Below are 25,085 nucleotides of genomic sequence, written 5' to 3' on the forward strand. Positions count from 1 at the left end.
ACCTTCCTGCAAAAATGCCATCCCCTATTCCCAATTCCTTCGCCTCCGCCGCATCTGCTCCCAGGATGAGGCATTCCACTCCCGTACATCTCAGATGTCCTCGTTTTTCAAGGACCCGCAACTTCCCCCCCCTCAGTGGTCGAGAACGCCCTCCACCGTGTCTCCCACATTTCCCGCAACTCATCCCTCACACCCCGTCCCCGCAATAACAACCAAAAAAGAATCCCCCTTGTCCTCACGTAGCACCCCACCAACCTCCGGATCCAACGCATCATCCTCCGACACTTCCGCCATCTGCAATCCGACCCCACCACCAAAGACATTTTTCCCTCCCCACCCTTATCTGCTTTCCGGAGGGACCACTCTCTCCGTGACTCCCTTGTCCACTCCACACTCCCCTCCAGCCCCACCACACCCGGCACTTTTCCCTGCAACCGCAGGAAGTGCTACACCTGCCCCCATACCTCCTCCCTCACCTCCATCCCAGGCCCCAAGAAGACTTTCCACATCAAGCAGATGTTCACCTGCACATCTGCCAATGTGCATCCGTTGTGCCCGGTGTGGCCTCCTCTACATCGGGGAAACCAAGCGGAGGCTTGGGGACCGCTTTGCAGAACTCCTACGCTCGGTTCGCAATAAACAACTGCACCTCCCAGTCGCGAACCATTTCAACTCCCTCTCCCATTCCTCAGACAACATGTCCATCCTGGGCCTCCTGCAGTGCCACAACGATGCCACCCGAAGGTTGCAGGAACAGCAACTCATATTCCACTTGGGAACCCTGCAGCCCAATGGTATCAATGTGGATTTCACAAGCTTCAAAATCTCCCCTCCCCCTACCGCATCCCAAAACCAGTCCAGCTCGTCCCCGCCTCCCTAACCTGTTCTTCCTCCCATCTATGCCCTCCTCCCACCTCAAGCCGCACTCCCATCTCCTACCGACTAACCTCATCCCGCCCTCTTGACCAGTCCATCCTCCCTGGACTGACCTATCCCCTCCCTAACTCCCCACCTACACTCACCTTTACTGGCTCCATCCCCGCCTCTTCGACCTGTCTGTTTCCTCTCCACCTATCTTCTCCTCTATCCATCTTCTATCCGCCTCCCCCTCTCTCCCTATTTATTTCAGAACCCCCTTCCTCTCCCCCATTTCTGATGAAGGGTCTCGGCCCGAAACATCAGCCTTCCTGCTCCTATGATGCTGCTTGGCCTGCTGTGTTCATCCAGCTCTGCACCTTGTTGTCTCCAGTCCATCATAATTGATTTTACAAGAGTTTTGCCTGAGTGCCTGTAGAACTGGCTTAAACAGAAACATTAGTATTCTTTGACGGTTCTCCCACGGGCTGTGGAAAGCACAGCAAAGGGAAGTTTCTCTGACAGATACACAGCAGATAAACAGTCCATGCCACACTGCAGAAGTGTCCCCAAGATTCTATTGTCATGTGGTCTCTTATATCACTGATCATGTAAATTGACTATTTACCTATTTAGCACTAACATTTTACACCAAATACATCTAAAATTACATTACTATATACTGCTAATGGGAAGCAAAATAATCACATTTACAGAGCTATTTGTTATTACAAGCATGTTTATATTATTTAAGTAGACTACAGGGTGGGGGGAATGTTGTATTTTGCCTTAATTATACGACCTTTTAAGCTTATAAATATTGTGTTTCATTTATTTTGGAACAGGTTTCTCTAGTGCACGGATCATATACCTTTCATCACTGCTTGCAGGACAATGAAAAAGACAAAAAATGGGGTGCACTATACCGCTGTTTGCAAGTTGTCATCTCCTGGTTCAAGTTTCAGGGATACATTGACAAACCTGTACCCACAGTTAAAGAGATTCGGGAAGTAAGATAAACATTTTTTAATACTAAAATGAAACAAAGAATTGCAGTTACTGTAAATCTGAAACTAAAACAGAAATTGCTGGAGAAACTCAGAACATCTGACAGTTCTGTGGAGAGAAAACAGAGTTAACCAGATCTGAAGAAAGGTCACTCAACTCAAAATGTTAATTGAGTTTCTACTTTTCTTTTACATTTTTGTCTAGGCTTATTATCAGGATCCTGGTAAAACATAAATTTAATTGATTAAAAAGTGATTTTGTATAGTTTTTAGTTGTTCATGGAATGTGCATATCATTGGCTCGGTTAGCATTTATTGCGCACCCGTAATGAGAAGGTGGTGGTGAGCTGCCTTCTTAAACCACTGTAGTGCATTTGGTGCAAGTAAACCCAAAAATGCTGTTATAGAGTCATAGAGTCATACAGCATGGAAACAGATTCTTCAGTCCAACTGGTCCATGCTGAACACAATCCCAAACTAAACTAGTCCCGCCTGCCTGGTCCTGGCCCACATCCCTCCAAACCTTTCCTATTCATGTACCTATCCAAATGTCGTTTAAATGTTGTAATTGTATCCACATCCACCACTTCATCAGGAAGTTCAGTCCACACACGAACCACCCTCTGTGTAAAAAATTTGCCTCTCATGTCTTTTTTAAATCTCTCTCCTCTCACCTTAAAAATGTGCCCCCAGTCTTGAAATCACTCATCCTAAAGAAAAGACAACTACCATTAACTCTATCCATAACTCATTACTCTATTAGCTTCTATTAGGTCACCTTTCAACATCACTCCACTGAAATAAGTCCCAGTCTTTCTTTTTCACTCAAACCTTCCATACTCAGGAACATCCTGTAAAATCTCTTCTGAACGCTCTCAGATTTAATAATATCCCTCGTATAACTGGATAACCAGAACTGGGCATAGTATTCCAAAAGAGACCTCACCAATGTCCTCAACATGACTTCCCAACTCCTTTACTCAAAGGACTGAGCAATAAAGGCAAGCATGCCAAATGCCCTTTTAACCACCCTGTCTATAAGTGATGCAAACTTCAAAGAATTATGTACTTGCACCCCTAGATCCCTCTGTTCTACAACACAACCCAAGGCCCTACCACTAAATGTATAAGCCCTTCCCCTGTCTGTTGTACCAAAATGCAAAACCTCGCATTTATCCAGATTGAACTCCATCTGCCATTTGTCAGCCCATTGACCCATTTGATCAAGATCCCTTCGTAATTTTGGAAAACCTTCTTCACTGTCTACTATGCCACTAATTTTGGTGTCGTCTGCAAACTTACCAACCATGCCTTCTATATTCTCATCCAAATGATTTATATAAATGACAAACAGAGGACCCAGAACTGATCCCTGTGGAACACCGCTGGTCACAGGCCTCCAGTCTGAAAAACAACCCTCCACCATTACTCTCTGTCTCCTGCCATTAAGCCAATTGGCAGGCTCACCCTGAATCCCATGTGACCTAACTTTACTAATATGTTGACCCAGTGACAGTGAAAGAAGATAGATATTCTGTCCATGTGCAAATTGGTGCCTGACAATTCTCAATGCACTCAGGGACCATTACAAGCTCCAAGTACATGGACAAGATGCAAGGAAGGAGAATACACTCAGTGGAGCTGGTGTTAGGAGGAGCCCATTCTCCATCACCATCCTGTATGGGAGGGGAATCAATTAAAATGTTTTTCTATCATTTCTGTAATGGCCTCTAGTACTGCTGTAGAGCAAGAGAAACTTGTATGCTACAAATCCTACCTAGTTTCTTGCGCATTTTATAGAAGGATCTTAAATTAGTTGTATGATACTGCTTTGCACATTTAAAATGATCCACTACTTATTTCAGGTGGCCACTGGGGATGCTTACAGGCAGTGAAGAGTACTATGTTAGTAGTAACACTGGTAGTGCATATTAGAAATAGATCCACATATCCAGAAATTGTCAAAAAGTGCCCCAGTTTTTTTTGCATAAAGTAAGGAAAAGCTTTTTTTCTTGAAAGTGGTCCACACCAAATGCCAAGGTGACAGATCAGGTCCACCATTTAAATTAAGGTCAGAAGTCAGACGACACCAGGTTATAGTCCAACAGGTTTATTTGAAATCACAAGCTTTCAAAGAGCTGCCCCTTCATCAGATAAAGACTCCACCTGACAATGCGGCAACGCTCCAAAAGTTTGTGATTTCAAATAGACCTATTGGACTATATACTGGTGTTGTCTGACTTCTGATCTTGTTCACCCCAGTCCAACACTGGCTCCTCCACATCATTTAAGTTTGACTCTTCTGATCTGTAAATTGAAAGAATCAGATCAATGTTTTGCTTTGTTTCTTTATCCAGCTTCTAAATACTTTCCTAAAGAATGAATAAAATTCAAATCATGAAAGCACTATACATGTTTTCAGCTAAATTTTAGCTCAAGAATTTCCATGATATAAGTTGGTTTCCTTTTGCAATTTCAGATGTTGATAAAAATGGATGAAGAATTTGTCCCTATTGTGATAGCAAATGAATGGCTTGCACCTGAAGAGATGATACCATTTTTAAATTTTTTCAATATTTTATGCTCCAGCACTGAAGCACGGTAAGAAAAACAGAAGTAATATAATCATCATTAATTATATTTTGGTCTGTTTTTCATTATAAGCCAGGGTGTAAATGAAGATTGTTGTGAATACATATGTATGCTAAACCAAATAGAAAGGATTTAAGTTCCACCTTAATACCCCTTCATTTTAGTTTTATTTCAATTTAATTTAGTTTTATTTTGCAAAATCATGGAAGTTTCAGTACAAAAGACTATTTGAGAATTTCCACCAATGCTAGCTATCTTCTTTAATCCAATTTCTCTATCTTTCTTCACATTTCTGATTATAATCTCCCTTTGTGAATACTTGTCTATTTGCAGTCTCTGTATGGAACACCACTTGTGATGAAGCAATGTTCTAATAATCCTCTATGAGAATGTTTTCTTACCTTCCATTTTGTTCTTACAGAGATTATATCCAGTCCTATCAAATACTAACTCCTGGAAATAAACTTATATTTTTACCCTCTCAAAACCTTATAGATATTTTGAATACATCTCATTAGATTCCATTCCTTTAACCTTGTCTTTTACTTTGTTTTTGGGATCTGGGTGTTGCCACCAAGGCTAGCTTTTATAAATCACACAGATTGCCCTTGAGATGGTAGTATTGAGCTTTCTTGAACTACTGCAGTCTGAGTGATGAAGGTTTTCCTGTTGTGCTATTGGACATTGAAGGTTGGATTATTCACTGAGGGCAGGTTCCTCACATCCCACCTTAAATGTTGAGGCAAGCTCACCTCCACGGCATGGTTCAGCCCATTTTAATTTTTTTTTGCCTGACTGGTCTTTAATGTTTTGTGATAAGACTATCATCCCACTCCAGGATGAAGTCCTACCTCATGGAACTGCTGCCCTTTGGAGTACTGGCAGCATCACCAAGAACAGAGCCACTGCTGATATTGTAGGAAGCCTGGGCAGAAAAGAAACCATGCATTCCATAATCTTGGATCTTAACAGACCAGGCTGGTTGGCACGAGTGAAGGGGGTGGGAAGCAGGCTGGTCAAGACGAAGGTGAGTGGGCCAGAGTTGGACAATTGGATAGAATTGCAGGGTCTCTAGTTCCCACTGGAAAGCTTGGAAAAGAGGCAATCTCCTTCCAACTTTATTTCCCAGCATCCCACAGGGACAATCTTGCAGGCTCCAAATTGATTGCAGGTATTTCCTGGGACAGTGTTTCCATGGGGCCAACTGCATGATAGCTGAAGGGAATGTCTGTCTAACCAGAGTTCAGCATCAGAAAGAACTGAAGCTTCTGCAACTGTGTCTAGCTTATAGTATATCTTGTTTTGCTGTACCAAAGTATCGTCTCTCCATCACTTCCATTTGATTCCTTGGACTCTCCAAGGAAAGGCATTCTTTAATATAAGGGATATCATCTAATTCATGAATCCTGATCCAAGGGAGGCCCTCCATTGTCCAGTTAGGTGCTTAATTCGTAAAAAACATGTGATGTGGGGATCTTGCCAGCTCTTCAGGTGATAATCAAGAACTTCCCCACCTCCTATCCTTCCCCCACAACTGACATTAAACTCCACCCTTTAGCTCTAAAGGCCACCGGGTGCTCCAGCTCTGACCTTGACAATAATAACACACCTATGCTGCCCTGTGTTTATTAATCCAGGAAACTTTCTTCAAAAGAGATTGGGAGCTATTTCAATAATATCCACTAAATTCCTTTTGACATTTTTCTTCAGACAATTATGTAGTAATTTCTTACAACTAGTAGAGAAATATGATCCAACATACTGGTATACATGAAACTACATTGATTCAGTATTAACCTCTCCACCAAGTGTGGGAGAGGATTGAAGAGTTAAATATTTTTAATAATATATGAGTCCCCTAAATGCCCCATATCAGCCTGTCAGTTGTTTTATACTGGTGCTACTGTCGCTAAACCACTCAAATAGGTTCCCTAGTTAACTGGAAGGTTAATTTACATTTAACAGTCATGGTCAGGTTTGTTTTTCTAGGGCTCATGAAATCCAGCAATAAAAGGGAGATTGGAGTTGCTGCCTCAAAAAGGTAGGAGCCTTTGGGAACTAATTTAAGCAGGAGTGCCTTTGGCCTTAGCTAAGTGTGGTCTGTATTCCCTTCTGTCCGTCCCAGCAGGCATATCTCCGATCTCCCTACTCACAGACCCAGATCTATCACTCCCTTCCTCACGAGTGCTGCTGTCTTGCCCAAAACCAACAAGGATTTAGAAAGGAAATTAAATGCTTTAATTTTAACAGGGCAAAGCCTGAGGAACCAATGGATCTTAGCACTCATTTCCAAGAACAAGGAACTCCAGTTGTGATTTGGAAGACTGTGATGTGTAAGTTTGTGATTTCATTATTTTGTCATTAAAGCCATGCTAATGTTACACGTTAATATTAGTCTCATGGGCTGGAAAGAAAGCCATTTTCATTGAAGTATGATGACATGTAAATTTCATGGTGCCCAGTCAGTGATTGCCCACAGTAAATTTTCCCATGCAACCTTCTGCTTTTCGCTTCAATAATTATGCAAGCAAGGTGATCAGATCTCACCAGTGCCCATGGATTAAAGTCTTCAGTTCTGCATGCATCATGTCCCAGTAAGGACTCTCACTCACCTCATCCTCCAAAATTACTAACCCTTCTTGCCCTCTGTTACCTACTCACTCACTGGTAATATCTCACCAACTTTCCTGCATCACCACTAAGTGCTCTTTCATCCACTTTCATCGCACACAATCCCTCGCTTTGTCTTACTGCACAAAAAGCTGGCCCACACCCAGGCCGAGAGATCCAGGACTGGGGGAGGACTGGCAGATATCAGGCTCGTCACGTTCAACAAGGAGAAAATTCTGGATTTGACATAAGAAGAGAACATCCACTCATGTGGAGATGAGGTGACACCAATAGGCAATCAACAAGTGAGTTTCAATGTGCTGTGCTGCTCTCCCATTAACACCAGCCAACTCATTCCTAATCTCAAGAAGCTTTTACTCATCTTCTCCAACTAATTCCCTCCCTTCTCTTACAGTGGCACTAGCAGCACCAGCAAAGTTTCACCTGGATGGGTACTCTTTCTAAGTTAGTCTTGGGTACACAATGCAATGGGTACATCACTGACGCACCTCCCCAGCTGGTCATGAGAGAAATGGCCTGGCTCTCTGGCACTTAAAGGACTGCTGATCCCAAGAAGAAGATGGAACCCTGTTCTCAGCCATTAATTACTAGGTCAAAATGAGCAGACAGACACAAGGGCATGTGACAATGTAAACTTCACAACTTTAATAACTTAATGGATTGAAAGAATCAGCAATTACTCTCTCTGGAATAAACTGTTTCTCAAGATGAAAGGGACGAGGAGATGCTGTTGTAAAGGAATCAAGAGCAAGAGGCTCATTAACCATCCCTGGAAAAAAGGAGTTGAAACAACATAATCATGCTGTTTCCTGGGAGAAAGGAGATAACATTGCTTGATAATCTGCTGCTTCGAGACAAATGGGCAATCAAGACTGCAGAAATAATGTCCTGAGGTAAAGGAGGTTAATTGCAGGAAAAGCTGTGTTTTAAACAGTGTTAAAGCCACATTTAACAAGGAACAGGGGAGCTACTTCTGATAAGAAGGCAAGCTTCAGACTTGATATCTACAGAAATGTAATCAATGCTGGGGATGAAATAATCTATTGAATTATCAATAACATCACACCACAAACTTGAAAGTGAGATTTGTTTAAGAATCCAACACCAGAACAACTCAGTAGCAGAATTTCGAAGAATAGCACTGCACAAGGATGGAACCCCGGACACTTCCAGAGACAGACACAGTTGGTGGGATTATAGCTAAGTTCCACCATTAATCGAGCAATAGTCAAGTTGAGTTGTTAACTTGCTTACTTGTGGGGTCTTATTTTGGCTGCTACGTGCAGTAAAGTTTAAATCATTGTTTCAGTACTCAATTATTTATGAGCTTTCTGAATAAGTAGCTGAATTAAAAGTATCTTGTGGTGATTTATCCACAACAAATGTCAGGCATATTATCCAGAGGCAATTGATCCAGCAACATTCTAAATATAGTGCTGGTTCTGGCTGCCTTGTGAATAATGTGTCTTTATATTTTTGGGCTTTTTAAAATCATGGAATGAAATGAGAAACAATTATTTTAAAAACTAAAGTTTGTTGCATGCATAAGTAAGCAATTTGATATTCATTGTGAATACTGTTTTCATTACTGTGGATTACATCAATGTTTGCTAATGAACTGGAGCCAGAGAGTTGTTTACAGATGTAGGTTTGGTTGGCAACAATAAGTTTATTGGTCAAGATCTAGTGGACAAATAGTGATGACAAAGGCCTGCCAACAATGATGTGATTGATTCTCAGGTAGTCAGATTTGAATAATTGAAACCCAGATCTAGCAGAACACTGTCTGTCTGATATGCTCATGCACCTGCACTCCATTGCCTTATCATGAGTGCTCAGCAACCAAACCGAGTGAGGTACGAAGGACATTGACCTCACTCCTGCTGTCCATTCCACTCAGGGATACAGGATGGTGCCAGTAGGCACCCACAGGGAGGTGATGAGATACACAAGCACTCAGAAACTTCCTCACAGGACATTCCAGAAGTGCCTGGCCCCTCAACCTCTCCTCAAAACAGAGCCCAAGGCCTGCAGCAGTAAGATCTGAAGAGGGTGAGCCTGCATCTGGGTTGAAGATTCTCAGCAGGTCTGGGCTCTTTCAACCTAGCAAAAGCATGCACACTGTAGGTGTCCATTAGCTCCGACTTAATGTAAATCAAGTGACTGAATGGTCTACTTCTGCTCCGATGTTTCTGAATTGTCGAAGGCTGAGTCGGTCCAAAAGCAGACATTATGACGTGGTGATGCTGCTGGTTTGTTTATGCCAACTTGCATGGATGAAGAGTCAAGGAGATGGTGGTCATAGACAATGTAGGGACATTGTGCAGAACAAACAGTTCAATGCAAGCTGGCAGAGACAGGCATTCGGTAAGCTGCAGTACAAGGTTCCTACTCTTGTTTTATCATCAGAAATTTGTGCCAACTAGTTTCTTGCCGGAGCAGAGGATAATTGGAAGTAGGATATAAATAGTGTGCCTTTAACAACTTGCAAATGCATATAAATAAGGTAGTTGCCACTCAAGGGTAAGATTCTAAAGTCACTATTTAAGGCTTCTGTGGAAAAATAGGGGAAAAAGTCAACATCAAGAATCTGATATTTTGCATTCTGGCCTTATTCTGTCATTATACTTATCATTACTCTCACTAAACCAAGTATGAGAAAATTATGCCCCATTTGGGCATTTAAAAATCAACATTGTCGAAAGAAAAAATTGACTTGAATAAGACAGTCTAAACAAATTACATTATCACATCAAAAAGAACTAGGCTAGAAAAGTTATTCGAGAAAGTTTCACTGCAACGTCTCCACAGAAGACGATATCAGCTACAACTTTAAACAGTCCCAATATTGAGAGAAAGGTCTTTAGCTTCTATCTGCAGCTGACCAGTCACCAAGCTGTGAACTGCTTATTTTCACTTCCTTTTATCACTTTACTAATGATCAAAAGGAGACTAATGGGTCAGTAGTTGCCTGGATCAGATTTGACCTGCTTTTAGTCCCAACCAGGAAACACCTGGGAAATTTTCTACATTTTTGGATAGATGCCAGTGTGCAGCTGTTACAGAACAGACTGAACAAGTCTTGAGTACTATTGACAGAATGTGATCAGGGCCTACAGCGTTTTTAATATAGAATCATAGAATCCCTACATGGAATCAGGTCATTCAGCCCATCAAGTACACACCGACCCTCCAAAGAGCATCCCATCCAGACCCACCCCCTACCCTATCCCCATAACTCTGCATTCCTGATGGCTAATCCATCTAACCTGGACACTACGGGCAATTTAGTTTTGCCAAACCACCTAACTCATACGTCTTTGGCATGTGGGAGGAAACTGGAGCATCTGGAGGAAACCCACACAGACACAGGGAAAATGTACAAACTCCATACAGACAGTCACCTGAGGGTGGAATCGAACTCAGGTCCCTGGCTGTGATGCAACTGCGATTATCACTTAGCCGCTGTGCCGCCCCTAATAGCCAGTGCCTTCAGTTGTTTCTTAACGTAATGTTGAGTGAATCAAATTTATTGAAGATTGGCATCTTTGATGCTGGGTTTCACCACAGAAAGCCAGGATATATTTTCCACTCAGCACTTCTGGCTGAAGATTGGTGCAAATGTTTTAGCCTTATCTTTTGTGCTGAAGTGTTGGGACTCTCCATTATTGAAGATGGGAATATTTATGGAGGTTCTTCCTCAAGTGTCTTGTATACTCATCCGCAGCCATTCACAACTGAATGTGGCACGTCTCTCTGAACATCAAAATTTACATGTTTCACATCTTTAATATTCTGTTTTTCTATTCTTCCAACCAAAGTAAATGCCTCACACATTTCCCCATTAAGAATACCTGCCCATCTTGTTGTTGGGAAACCAGGAGAAAACCACCTCGTGTGCTTTAAGTATGGCAAGCTGTGACAGAAAACTGCTGGGACACAAAGAGAATTGCCAGAGATGCTATAGCGAATCCAGTGTCTGTGGCTGTGAAATTTGTGAACCTTTGTTCAAATGTGGCTGACAAATGGTATGACTACTAGGATTTTGCATTTAAGGGGAAAATGCCCCTAGTTTTTTTATCAGAGCTGGAGAAGGCGATCAGCTTTTTGCAGACTTTGCTAGTGCCTGAAAATTGAGTTTATGCCCAAGAGTAGAATGAATACCAGGGTGCTTGTCAAAGGACTCATCAGAGAGTATATATTGCTCCAGTGCAAATTTATTTGGAGAACAAACTCATTACTGGGCTGATAATAGTGGGCGCCATCCTGAGCTTGCCCAGTTATTAGAAAATGACTTGTTAGGTTGGAAGGTAATAACCCCAAAGTGTCCAGGGCAAGCCAGGGAGACTAAGAAGGTAGGGAAAACTAACAGAACCAATAGAAAGTGATAAAGGCAAGGACAATTCAAAGAGGCAGTGAGAGTTTAAGAGGCCAATAAAAGCTAACAGAGTTGAAAGGTGTCTAGGTTAGAGATGGTAATGTTAGAAAAGACCAGGAATTAATTTGTTGGATTTACGATGGACAAAGCAGAACTAGGGGAAAGCAAAAATGCTAAGACAAGAATGGCATATGAAGAAGGAAATGAACCTGGAGTATGGCTAGCAGAAACCATTTGTCCAAATTTAAATGAGGACCAGGGTAGTTCCAAGAAGACAAACAGAAAGTACGGTGTTGCCTCACATGGTTGAAGAGTCACAAGTGAGTAAAGCCAACAAAAGACAGTAGTCTCCCAGGCGACATGGGACAGGTTTGAGAAAAACCATTTCCAATAATAAAAAGGGAAACGAAAGGTAATATACCTTAAAATGCACACTGGAAGCCATAAAAGATATACCGGTGAAATGCATGTGCAATTTCCCCCGGTGAACTTAATGAGCAAGCCCAAATATTAAGTCTCATCAAACCCAACCCAGAGATGAAAAGTTAGTTAACCCCACAAACATGGAAAATCAGAGCAGGAGTAGGCAATTCAGCCCTTTGAGCCTGCTCTTCCATTCAATATGATCATGGCTGATCATCCAACTCAGTAATCTGTTCCTGCATTCTGCCCACACCCTTTAGTCCTTTTAGCCCTAAGAACTATTAGCATTTCCTTCTTGAACACATTCAATGTTTTTGCTTCAACTGCTTTCTATGGCGGAGAATTCCATATTTTCACAACTCTCTGGGTGAAGAAAATTCTGCTCATCTCAGACCTAAATGGCCTACCTCATATCCATAGACTGTAAACCCTAGTTCAGGACTCCCCAGTCATCAGGAACATCCCTCCTGTGTTTACTCTTCTAGTCCAGTTAGAATTTTTTAGGTTGTTATAAGATTCTCTCTCATTCTTCTCAACTTCAATGGATATAGTCCTAACTGATCCAGTCTCTCTTCATATGTATTGCCATCCCAGTTATCAGTCTGGTAAAATTTTGTTGCACTCTGTCTAAAGCCAGAACATCCTTCCTTAGATAACCATACCAAATTGCACACAATACTCCATGTGTGGTCTCAACAAGGCCCTGTGCCACTGCAGCAAGACCAACCAAACTGGTCGCACTGCGATGGAGGAGGTTTTCCTGAAATGTATAAGGGATGGTTTCCTCGACCAATACGTCAAGGAACCAACTATACAGCAAGCCATCCTAGACTGGGTATTGTGTAAAGAGACAGGATTAATTAGCAACATTGTGGTGTGAGATCCTTTGAGGAAGCGTGACCAAAATATGGTAGATTTCTTCATTAAAGTGGGGAGTGACACAATTAAATCTGAAACTAGGGTCCTGAACTTAGAGAAAACTAACTTTGATGGTATGAGACATGCATTGGCTGGGATAAACTGGACAAGGATACTTAATGGGTTGACGGCGGGTAGGCAATGGCAGACATTTAAAGAACATGTGGATGAACTTCAACAGTTGTACATGCCTGTCTGGCATAAGAGTAAAACTGGGAACTTGGCTCAACCAGGGTAAACAAGGAAAATCAGGGATACTGTTAAAGCCAAAGAGAAGGCATAAAAAGAGATGGCCAGAAAAAGCAGTAAACCTGGGGACTGGGAGAAATTTAAAATTCAGCAGAGGAGGACAATCGGTTTAATTTGGAATGAAAGTAAGCTTGCAGAAAACATAAAAACTGACTGCAAAAACTTATGTAGATATGTGAAGAGAAAAAGACTGGTGAAGACAAATGCAGTTAGAATCAGGTGAATTCATAATGGACTACAAAGAGATGGCAGACCGTTGAACAAATACTTTGGGTCTGTCTTCACTAAGGAGGACACAAATAACCTTCAGGAATTGTTAGGGGAGAGAGGGTCAAGCATGAAGGAGGAAATAAAGGAAATTCTTATTAGTCAGGAAATGGTATTGGGGAAATAGATGGGATTAAAAAGCGATAAGTCCCCAGGGCTTCATGCACTGCACCCCAGAGTACTTAAGCAAGTGTCCCTAGAAATGGTGGATGCATTGCTGATCATTTACCAGCATTCTGTCGACTCAGGAAGAGTTCCAATGGACTGGAGGGTAAGTAACGTAACCCCACTCTTTAAAAAGGAAAGGAGAGAGAAAATGAGGAATTATAGGCCGGTTAACCTGACATCAGTGGTGGGGAAAATGCTGGAATCAGTTATTATGAATGTAATAACTGAGCATTTGAAAAGTGGTGACAGGATCGATCCAAGTCAGCATGGATTCACTAAAGGGAAATCATGCTTGACAAATCTTCCAGAATTTTTTTGAGGATATGACCAGTAGAGTGGACAATAGTGAATCAGTAGATGTTGTATATCTGAACTTTCAAAAGGCTTTTTACAAGGTTCCACGCAAGAAATTAACAAGGAAAATTAAAGCTAATGGTATCGGAGGTAATGTATTGACATGAATAGAGGACTACTTGGCAGACAAGAAGCAGAGAGTTGGAATAAACAGGTCCTTTTCAGAGTGGCAGGCAGTGATGAGTGGAGTACCGCAGGGTTCATTGCTGGAACCCCAGTTGTTCACAATATAAAGTAACAATTTGGACGAAGGAAGTGAACGCAATATCTCCAAATTTTCAGATGACATTAAGCTGGATGGCAATGTGTGCTGTGAGGAGGATGCTAAGAGACTGGAGCGTGATTTGGACAGACTGGCTGAGTGGGCAAATACTTCGCAAATGCAATATAATGTGGATAAATGTGAGGTTATCCACATTGGTCACAAAAACAGGAAGGCAAATTATTATCTGAATTGTGGCAGTTTAGAAAAAGATGATGTGCAACGAGACATGGGTGACATGCTGAAGGCTGATATGCAGGTGCAGCAGGTGGTGAGGAAAGCTAATGGCATGCTGGCCTTCATAGCAAGAGGATTTCAGTATCAGAGTAAGGATGTCTTGCTGCTGTTATACAGGGCCTTTGTAAGGCCACACCTTGAGTATTGTGCGCTGTTTAGGTCTCCTAGTCTGAGGAAGGACATTCTTGCTATTGAGAGAGTCCAGCAAATGTTTGTCAAACTAATTCCCAGGATGGCAGAACTGAGATTTGAAGAAAGCCTGGATCAGTTGGGCTTGTATTTGCTGGAATTTAGAAGAATGAGGGGGATCTCATAGAAACATATAAAACTCTGATGGGACTGGACAGGCTAGATGTGAGAAGAATGTTCCCGACGTAAGGGAACTCCAAAACTAGACGTCACAGTATAAGAATAAGCGGTAAGCCATTGAGGACTGAGATGAGGAAGAATTTCTTCACTCATAGAGTTGTGAATCTATGGAATTCTCTCCCCTAGGTAGCTGTTAGGGCCAGTACATTAGGTAAATTCAAGAGGTAGCTGCATGTGGCCCTTGTGGCTAAAGGGATCAAGGGATATGGGGAAAGGGCAGGAATGGGATACTGAGATTGCATGATCAGCCATGATCATATTGAATGATGGTATTGGCTCAAAGGGCCAAATGCGCTACTCCTGCACCTATTTTCTATGTTTCAATCCCTGTTCTCTGTAGTTGAAGCCTCTTGCTGTGAAAATCAAAACACCATTTCTTTCTTCACTGCCTGTTGCACCTGCAGACTTACTTTCAGCAACTGGGGGTGCACAAGGACACCCAAGTTTCATTGCATCTCCCTCTTTCCAATCTATCACTATTCAGAAAGTAATCTGCCTGCCTGTTTTTGCTACCAAAGTCGATTACCTCACATTATCCACATTATGCTTCATCTGCCATGCATTTGCCTACTCACTCATTTGTCCAAAACACACTACCTTCCTCACAGTCCATCATCCCCAAACCCCACTCAGCTTTGTATCATTTGTAAACTTGAAGATATGACATTTAGTTACCTCATCAAAATCAATGCGAACAGCTGGAGTCCAAGCACCGATCCCTGTCCGTCCCAACTAGTCACTGGCCGCGATTTGGAAAAAGTGTCAATCATTTCTACTCATAGATTCATAGAGTCCTACAGCATGGAAACAGCCCTTCAGCCCAAATGGGTCCATGCTGACCAAAATGTCCATCCACGCTAATACCAATTCCCTGCACTTGGCCCATATCCTTCTAAATCTTTCCTATCCAAATATTCATCCTAATGCCTTTTAAATGTTGTTAATGTACCTGCCTCAACCACTTCCACTGGCAGCTCATTTCATATGCGTACCACCCTCTATGTAAATAAATTGCTCCTCAGATTCCGACATATTCTTTCCCCTCCTACCTTAAACTGACACCTTCTAATCCTTGATTCCCCAACCCTGGGAAAAAAACTGAGTGCATTCACTCTATTCATACCTTTCATGATCTTATACACTTCAATAAGATCCCCCCTCTGTCTCCTACACTGTAAATAAAAATGCCCTAGCTTGTCCAACCTATCCTTATAATTCAGTCCCTTGAGTCCTGGCTACATCCTTGTACATTTCTTCAGTACTCTTTCCAGTTCAATAATATCCTTTCTATAGCAAGATGACCAAAACTGAACACAATACTCCAAGTGCGGCTTCACCAATGTCCTGTACAACTGCAACATAACTTCCCAACTTCTGTACTCAATACTCCGACTGATGAAGGTCAGGGTGCCAAAAGCCTTCTTCACTGCCCTGTCTACCTGTGACTCCACTTTCAGAGAACCTTGCGCCTGAACTCCAAGGTCCCTCTATTCCACTACACTCCTTAAGGCTCTACCATTTACCAAGAAACTTCTACCTTGTTTGACTTTCCAAAATGCAACACCTCACACTTTTCCATGTAAAACTCCATTTGCCATTTCTTGGCCCACTTCCCCAGCTGATCAAGATCCTGCTGCAATTTCTGATAACCTTCCTCACAGTCCATAATACCCGCCTATTTTAGTGTCATCTGCAAACTTACTAACCATGCCTAGTACATTCTCATCCAAATCATTGATATAAATAACAAACAGCAATGGACCCAGCACTGACACCTGAGGCACACCATTAGACACAGGGCTCCAGTCCAACAAGCATCCTTCCATTATTACTGTCTGCTTCCTAGCATCAAGCCAATTGTGCATCCAATTTGCCAGTTCTCCCCGGATTCCATGCAATCTAACCTTCCAGAGAAGCCTACCATGTGGAACCTTATCAAAGGCCTTACTGAAATCCATGTAGACTACATTTACCACCCAGCTCTCATTAACCTTCCTGGTCACTTCATCAAAGAACTCGAACAAATTTGTGAGGCATGATCTCCCACGCATGAAGCCATGCTGACTACTCCTAATCAAACCCTGTCTTTCTAAATGCATGTATATCTTATCCCTCAGAATCTTCTCAAGTAACTTACCTACCACAGATGTTAAGCTTACTGGTCTATAATTCCCAGGTTTTTCTTTGCAGCCCTTCTTGAATAAGGGCACAACATTCGCTACCCTCCAGTCCTCTGGGACCTCACCCCTGGCTAACAATGATGCAAATATATCAGCCAGGGCCCTGCAATTTCTTCCCTAACCTCTTGCAGCGTTCTTGGATATATCTGATCAGGACCAGGAGATTTATCCACTTTCATACATTCTAATACTTCCAACACCTCCTCTACTGTGATATGGACTGTCCCCAAGATATCGTCACTAACTTTCCTAAGTTCCCAAGTCTCCATGTCTTTCTCCACAGTAAACACAATGGAGAAATAGTCATTGAGGACCTCACCCATCTCCTGGGTTTCACATATACACGTCCATTTTGGTCCTTGAGGTGTCCTATTCTGTCTCTAGTTATTCTTTTTCCTTTAATATACTTAAAGAATCTCTTTGGATTCACCCTAATCTTCTCAGCCGAAGCTAGCTTATGCCCCCTTTTTGCCCTCCTGATTTCCTTCTTCAGTAAGCTCCCGTATCCCCTAAAAACCTCCAGGGATTCCCTTGATCCTAGCTGCCTGTTCCTGAGCTATGCCTCCTTCTTTTTTCTGGTCAAAGTCTCAATACCTGTTGTCATCCAGGGTCCCTACTCTTGCCAACCTTGCCCTTCACCTTGAACATAGACCTTGAACTCTAGCTATCACACTTTTAAAGGTATCCCACTTGTCAGAGGTTCCTTTGCCTGCAAATAAACTACTCCAATCAAACCCTGCAAGCTCCTGTCGAATTCCATCAAAATTCACCTTGGCCCAATTTAGAGCTTGAACCTGTGGATCAGTTTTGTCCTTCTCCATAACTATTTTAAAATTAATAGAACAATGGTCACTGGTCCCAAAGTCCTCCCCCACTGTCACCTCAGTCACCTGTCCTGCCCTATTTCCCAAGAGTAGGTCAAGTTCTGCCCCTTCCCAAGTAGAACACTCTACATACTGCTTGAGGAAATTTTCCTGAACACATTTAACAAATTCCACCCCATCTAAGTTCTTAACACTATGGCAATCCCAGTCTATGTTAGAAAAATTAAAATCCCCCACTATGACAATTCTATTTCTCCTGCAAGTCTCCACAAACATCCTGCATATTTATTCCTCTAATTCCCGTTAACTATTTGGGGGCCTATAGCACAACTCCAATAATGTCACCATCCCCTGCTTATTTCTTAGCTCCACCCACAAAGCCTCACTGGATGATCCCTGAATTATTTCATCCCTGACTACTGTTGTGATACTCCCCTTAATCAAAATGCAACTCCCCCTCCTCTCTTTCCTCCATCACTGTCCGCCTAAAGCACATGTACCCTGGCACATTAAGCTGCCAGTCCTGTCCCTCCCTTAGCCACGTTTCTGTAATGGCTATAATATCCCAGCCCCACGTACCTTTCCACGCCCTGAGTTCATCGGCCTTACCTGTCAGCCCTCTTGCATTGAAGTAGATGTAATTTAATCCAACAGGCATTCCTTGATCCCTGTCCTGTTCCAGCCTAACGTATCTCTTCAGCTTGCTTTTTCTTATTGCTGTATCTCCTGCCAGCCTCGCACTTGCCTCCCTGCTGATGAGGATCCCCCTCGCACCCCGGCCCCCCACCCCACCCCCGCCAATCTAGCTTAAATCCTCCCTTGTAGCACTAGTAAATATGCCAGCTAGGATATTGGATCCCCCACCCCCCTCCACCACCCTACCCACCCCCACTAACCCGATCCCGCCACCACCCCCTTCAGGTGCAACCCATCCCTTCCCAACAGGTCACGTCTGCCCCAGAAAAGATCCCAATGATCCAGGAATCTGAATCCCTGCCCCTTGCATCAATTCTTTAGCCATGCATTCATCTGCCATTTCCTCCTGTTCTTACCTTCACTAGCACTTGGCACTGGAAGTCATCCAGAGATCACCACTGTCAAGGTCCTGGTTTTTAACTTTTTCCTAGCTCACTATACTCACTCCCCAAGACCGCATCCCTATTTCTACCTATGTCATTTGTGCCAATGTGCACAATGACTTCTGGCTGCTCACCCTCCTCCTTGAGAGCATTCTACAGCCGCTCCAAGACATCCTGGACCTTGGCACTCGGGAAGCAATATACCATTCTGATTCCCGTTTGCAGCCACAGAATCTCCTGTCTGTCCCCCTAACTATTGAGTCTCCTATCTCTAAGGTCCTGTTTACCTTTACACTCCCCACTGTCCCACAGAATCAGTCATTGTGCCACTGATGTGGCTGCTGCTACTTTCTCCTGAATGGTCATCACCCCGAACAGTATCTTTCTGAAGAAGGGTCTAGGCCCGAAACGTCAGCCTTCCTGCTCCTCTGATGCTGCTTGGCCTGCTGTGTTCATCCAGCTCTACACCTTGCTATCCAAAATGGTACACTTGTTTTCAAAGGAAATGGCCACAGGGGATTGCTACAGTCTCCACCTACTCCCTTTGCCTTTCCTGGTGGTCATCCAGCTACTCTCTGCCTACACTTTAGGTGCGACCACCTCACTAAAACTCTTATCTATGATGTGCTCAGCATCTCAGGTGATCCTGAATGCATCCAGCTCTAGCTCCCTAACACAGTCTCCCAGGAGCTGCAGCTGAGTGCACATTCCACAGGTGTAGTCATCAGGGACGATGGAAATCTCCTTGAGCTCCCTCATCCTGCAGGAGTAGCATGCCACTGCCCTAACTACCATCTCAACTGCTTTAAGACTATAGAGGAAAGTTAAAAGGACTCTACCTGAGTTTAACTGTACTCTTTGCTGAGCTGCTGCTCACCAAAGCCTCTTGAGCCAAAACCTTACTTCTCACTCTGCTACCAACAAATTTTCAACAGCACATTTCTCTTCCCTGCCCCCACCTTTTTATTTGGTTAGAGGAGGAGGGAGGGGAGAAACACTAGAGTGTTGTAATATTTGGGGCATAAGTACTTCTTTTTACCAGGCCCATGACAATCTGTTCCTCAGTGCAGGTGACTGCTTCCAGGCTCTAATGTATGCGCCAAAAGTGATGCCTCTCTCTCTCAGTCATCCTCTGCTGCACTCTTTGTTTCCTGTTGGCCAACCAGTTTCCTATTCATGTCTACTCATCATTCCAATTCCATGCACTTTAGCTTATACGCTAATCTCTGATGTCGCACCTTATCAAAAGCTTTCTGAAAGTCCAAGTAAACCACATCCATTGGCTTCCCCTTATTAACTCTCCACATTAAATCCTCGAAAAATTCCAGTAAATTTGTCAAGCCTGATTTTCCTTTTGTGAATCCATGCTGACTTGTCCAGTGCTGTCACTTTTTCCCAAGTGCATTCCTATTAAATATTTTATAATGGACTCTAACATTTACTTTACAATTGATGTCAGGCTAACTGGTCTATAATTTCTCATATCCTCTCTACCTGTTTAAAAATCAAAAATACTTGAAAATGTGCATATTGGTCTTACTGGAACTTCGTTTTAAACTATACAAATGGTTCAGACCAGTATGCGTCATTTGCAAGTTTCTTTTTCTGAGAACAGTTCTGTTATTTAGCCTCTGAGGATGAGGTGCAGGAGGCAAGCCTGGACAACTTATAGGGGTTTAAATCCAAGTTTCAACCCACTTACACCCTAGAATTAGATCTGACAATGTGCCTGAAACAAATTGATTTAACTCATGGGTTACAGAAATGCCATTGAAGAGCTTAACGCTGAAAAGCAGCCAGTCTTGTAATCAGGGCCATTTGATTTCATTTTTGACTTGATTTGTTAACACATCTACCTTAGTACAATGAAAAGTTTTGTTTTGTGAGTGGTACAGGCAGATCATTGCAAATAAGGGCTTACAGATCATAGGGTGCTTAGACAGAGCGAGACATACAAGGTTACAGCTGCGTAGGAGGTGCACAAAGCAAGATCAACATTATTTGAAACCAGAGGGGTCCATTCAGCAGGCTAACAACAACAGGGAAGCTGTTCTTGAACCTGTTAGTGCGTGTGTTCAAGCTTCTGTACCTTCTGCCTGATGGAAGAGGTTGGAAGAGAATATTACGTATCAGAGTGGAAGGGGTCTTTGATGATATTGGCGGGTTTCCCGTAGCAACAGGAAGTGTAAATGGAGTCCATGGATGGGAAGTTAGCTTCTGTGATGATCTGGACTGTGCACACAACCTTCTGTAGTTTCTCACAGTTCTGCAGAGCAGTTGCTGTACCAAGTCATTATGCATCTAGGTAGAATGCTTTCTACGGTGCATCTGTAAAAGTTGGTGAGGGTCCTTATGGACGTATGGTCTGGACTGTGCACATAACTTTCTGTAGTTTCTCACAGTTCTGCAGAGTAGTTGCTGTACAAAGTCATTAAGCATCCAGGTAGAATGCTTTCTATGGTGCATCTGTAAAAGTTGGTGAGAGTCCTTATGGACGTACCGAATTTCCTGAGCTGCCTGAGGGAAAACAAGCATTCTGTCTTCTTGACCATTGCATCTATGTGGGAGTTGTAGGACAGATTGTTGGTTATCATCACACCTAGGAACTTGACCCTCTTGACCCTCTCCACCTCAGCTCCATTAATGTAGATAGGAGCGTAGCCTCCTCTTTTCTTCCTGAAGTCAATTATTAGTTCTTTTGTTTTGCTGACATTCAGAGAGATTGTTATCATTGCACCATGAAACTAAGCACCATAACAGTAATTTTGTGGAGCAACTTGTGAATGGTGACAATTGTAACTGCAAAGACAAACCTAGGGTCTTCCAACATCCACAACTAACCACAGCCAACATATTTTTTGACACGCATTTTGGGAACAAAAACATAGCCAATCCTCGTGAATGCCTAGATGCTCTAGATAAAACCTGACCAAGATATAAAAGGAGAAAATCATAAAGTTTTGCTATCCTTTATAATATTACCCAAAAAAATAAAGAAATTCAGAATTCTAATAAAGGACTACTTCCAAGGAGCCTGAGTATTTTCTGCTCCCACAAAATGATAAAAAATGAGTTTAACTCAGTATAAACATTGCAAAAATGAAACACAATATGGCCGTCAAAGTATAAGATGAAAAGTGAGGCTGTTGGAATAATGTATGTGCACGTGTGTGTGTGTGTGTGCGTGTGTGTTTCCTAGCTTAATTGTTGGATAGTTGGTTTGGAATACAGAGTGATTCGGAAAGTGTGGGTTCAATTCCCATAATGGCTGAGGTTATCATGAACATTCCATCTTCTCAATCTCACCCCTGGCTTCAGGTGTAGTGCGACTCAGGCTAAAGCACTACCAGTTGTCTCTCTAATGAGAGGGCAATCCTCCAGAGCTATAGTGAAGTTATCTGTACTTTTATGCAGTTTCTACTATTTGCCACTTTGGAATGAAACACAACATATTGGAACATTTCATTATATTTGGTGTTGAGTTCTCACAAAGATGTGTTTAAGTCAAATATTAATTTTTAATTCATCAACTGAGAACTGAGACTTGATTTTTTTTTTAAAAATCAGTTTTTTTTTTGAAACAAACTAACTTGCCTTAAGATGGATAACATTCATTATATCATCACAGCACAGACATCCAATCTACAAAATCTATTTTAGACAATGGCTTCCCTCAGCCATTGTAAACAACCTTTCTCCTGCTATACAAAGGTGGTTATGGAAAGCAGCCTACTATATTCGAACAACATTCTTGTAAAGGTTTCAGAAAAGATTTACAAGGATGTTGCTGGGGTTGGAGGGTTTGAGCTATATGGAGAGGCTGAATAGGCTGGGGCTATTTTCCTTGATGGGGCAAGGATAGGGTGAAGAGCCAAGGATTTTTTCCCAGGGTACGGAGTCCAAAACTCGAGGGCATAGGTTTAAGGTGAGATGGGGAAGAATTTAAAGGGACCTAAGGGGCAACATTTTCACACAGAGGGTGATGTGTGTATGGAATGAGCTGCCAGAGGAAGTGATAGAGGCTGGTAGAATTACAATATCTAAAAGGCATCTGGGTAGGTACATGAATAGGAAGGGGTTAAAGGATATGGGCCAAATGGTGGCAAACCATTCAGAAATTTGATTGCTTGGATAAATGCAAATCTCATTTGAAGACAAATACATACTTAATTCGACTTAGTTGTAACCGGGAGATGCAATAATTATTTTTGAAAAATCGACAACTGGACAAATAAATCACATATTTTGAAGCATGTGCCCTCTAGAGGAACATCAGCAGCAGTGAGAGAAGGAGAACTGCTGTGCTCACTCACTCCCCATTTTCAATTAAAAAGACAATATATTAAATTTGTTCACTAAATTTGATTGTTCTCTATTGCCACAGCAGACATAGAACTTTTTAAAAGAATGACTTCAATTTCCCAGCTGGATCTCCAGAGAAAAAGATACAAGTCATAATTTAAACTGTTCAATACGGACAGTAAAATTTTCGAATCCTTCTGCAGCTGACCAGAAAACAAGCTATAAACTGCGAACATTTTTTTAAAAATGTCCCTTTCGGGAATAGCTATCTGGTTAAAAAAAAAATCTCTGTAGGCTTTTATTCCTATTCTTGGTCTGTCAGGTTTACTCTGGATAGCAATAGCCCAAGGCAGTTCCAATTGTTCTTTATTAAAACAAGGTACAGTACAAAATATTGTAATAATAGTACTACATCACAAGCTAACCCATACAATGCTTACAATTGCAAGTGACCTAGTTCACGTAGACTTGTCTGAGGATCAGACTGACACAGGTGATCGACCTGCTCCCTCCCAAATCAGGTGACTCCTGTTCCTGAGCTAATTAGTTATTATTATGAGGCACCTTCTCCTATATACTTTTTCTTGTATGCAGCTGGTGTGAAATCAAATCTTGACACTGTCCAGTCTTCAGTGATTAATCAGATGGACTATTGGCAAACATCACAAGTTAACCTTCTACCAGGTCACCCCTTAGTCTCCTATGCACCTTGGGAAAAACATCCAAGCTTATCTAACCTCTCCTTATAACTCAAACCTTCCAGTCTTGTTAACATCCTTGAAAATCTATTTTTGCGCTCCTTCCAGTTTAATAACTTCCTACCTACAGCGGAGCAACCAGAATTGTTTGCAGTACTCCAAATGTGGCCTTACACTGTAACATGACGTCCCAACTTCCACACTCAGTGCTCTGACTGATGAAGACAATCTGCTTCCTTTTTTTGGAAGGAGGATTTTCTTCCGAACTTAACAAACTGTGACTCCAGGCTAGCCTGTTCAGGATGCTCATATAAGCTATTTCCTTGCAGCTTTTGTGTCATCCAATCAACCATATGATATTTATACAGCACAACTCGGTGATCGCACTTTATTTAGCTGAAAAATGTTCAGTTGTTTAGTCCATCCCGAGTTCTAAAACTTAATATAAACACATTTATCCTTCCAGAAAACACTTAAGTCTCCATCTAACTGATTGATCTTTCAATACAGCAAGGTCATTTCAGATGACCCAGCAAATTTAAAGTTCCTGCAACCTTTATTTACACTTGCAGTTTTTGATTGTGGATTAATGTATGCACCAGATTGTATTAGACATAGAAACACAGAAAATAGGTGCAACAGTAGACCATTCAGCCCTTCAAATCCATACCACCATTCAATATGATCATGGCTAATCATGCAATTTCAGAATCCCACTCTCACTTTATCTCCATACCCCTTGATCCCTTTAGCTGCAAGGGCCACATCCAACTCCCTCTTGAATATATCTAATGAACTGGCCCCAACAGCTTTCTGTGGGAGAGAATTCCACAGGTTCACAATTCTCTAAGTGAAGAAATTCTTCCTCATCTCAGTCCGCAATGGCTTACTCTTTATTCTTTGACTGTGACCCCTTGTGCTGGACTTCCCCAGCATTGGGAACATTCTTCCCACATCTAGCCTGTCCAGTCCCAGTAGGATTTTATATGTTTCTATGAGATACCCCACCTCATTCTTCTATATTCCACTGAGTACAAGCCCAGTCAATCCAGTCTTTCTTCACATGTTGGTCCTGCCATCCCGGGAATCAGTGTGCACTCACTCAATAGCAAGAATGTCCTTCCTCAGACTACAAGACCTAACTGCACACAATACCCAAGGTGTGGCCTCACCAAGGCCTTGTATAACTGCAGCAAGACATCCTTATTCCGATACTCAAATCCACTGGCTATGAAAGCCAGCATGCCATTAGCTTTCCTCACTGCCTGCTGCATCTGCATGCCAACCTTCAG

At 42.3% G+C, this 25,085-nt stretch overlaps 1 protein-coding gene across 1 annotated transcript in view; it reads left to right on the plus strand.

Moving 5' to 3' along the window:
* The window catches only part of LOC125481966 (ufm1-specific protease 2-like), a 73,796-nt gene that overhangs the window by 44,083 nt on the left and 4,628 nt on the right, over window positions 1-25,085 (plus strand). Inside the window, exons 8-10 of the mRNA XM_048593928.1 lie at window positions 1,701-1,865; window positions 4,342-4,463; window positions 6,705-6,787. Of these exons, the coding sequence (XP_048449885.1) occupies window positions 1,701-1,865; window positions 4,342-4,463; window positions 6,705-6,787 (370 nt within the window). The remainder of the gene's footprint in view (window positions 1-1,700; window positions 1,866-4,341; window positions 4,464-6,704; window positions 6,788-25,085) is intronic.

The sequence above is a fragment of the Rhincodon typus genome, chromosome 3 (genome assembly GCF_021869965.1).
Source record: "Rhincodon typus isolate 14 chromosome 3, sRhiTyp1.1, whole genome shotgun sequence".
NCBI classification, from domain to species: Eukaryota; Metazoa; Chordata; class Chondrichthyes; order Orectolobiformes; family Rhincodontidae; genus Rhincodon; species Rhincodon typus.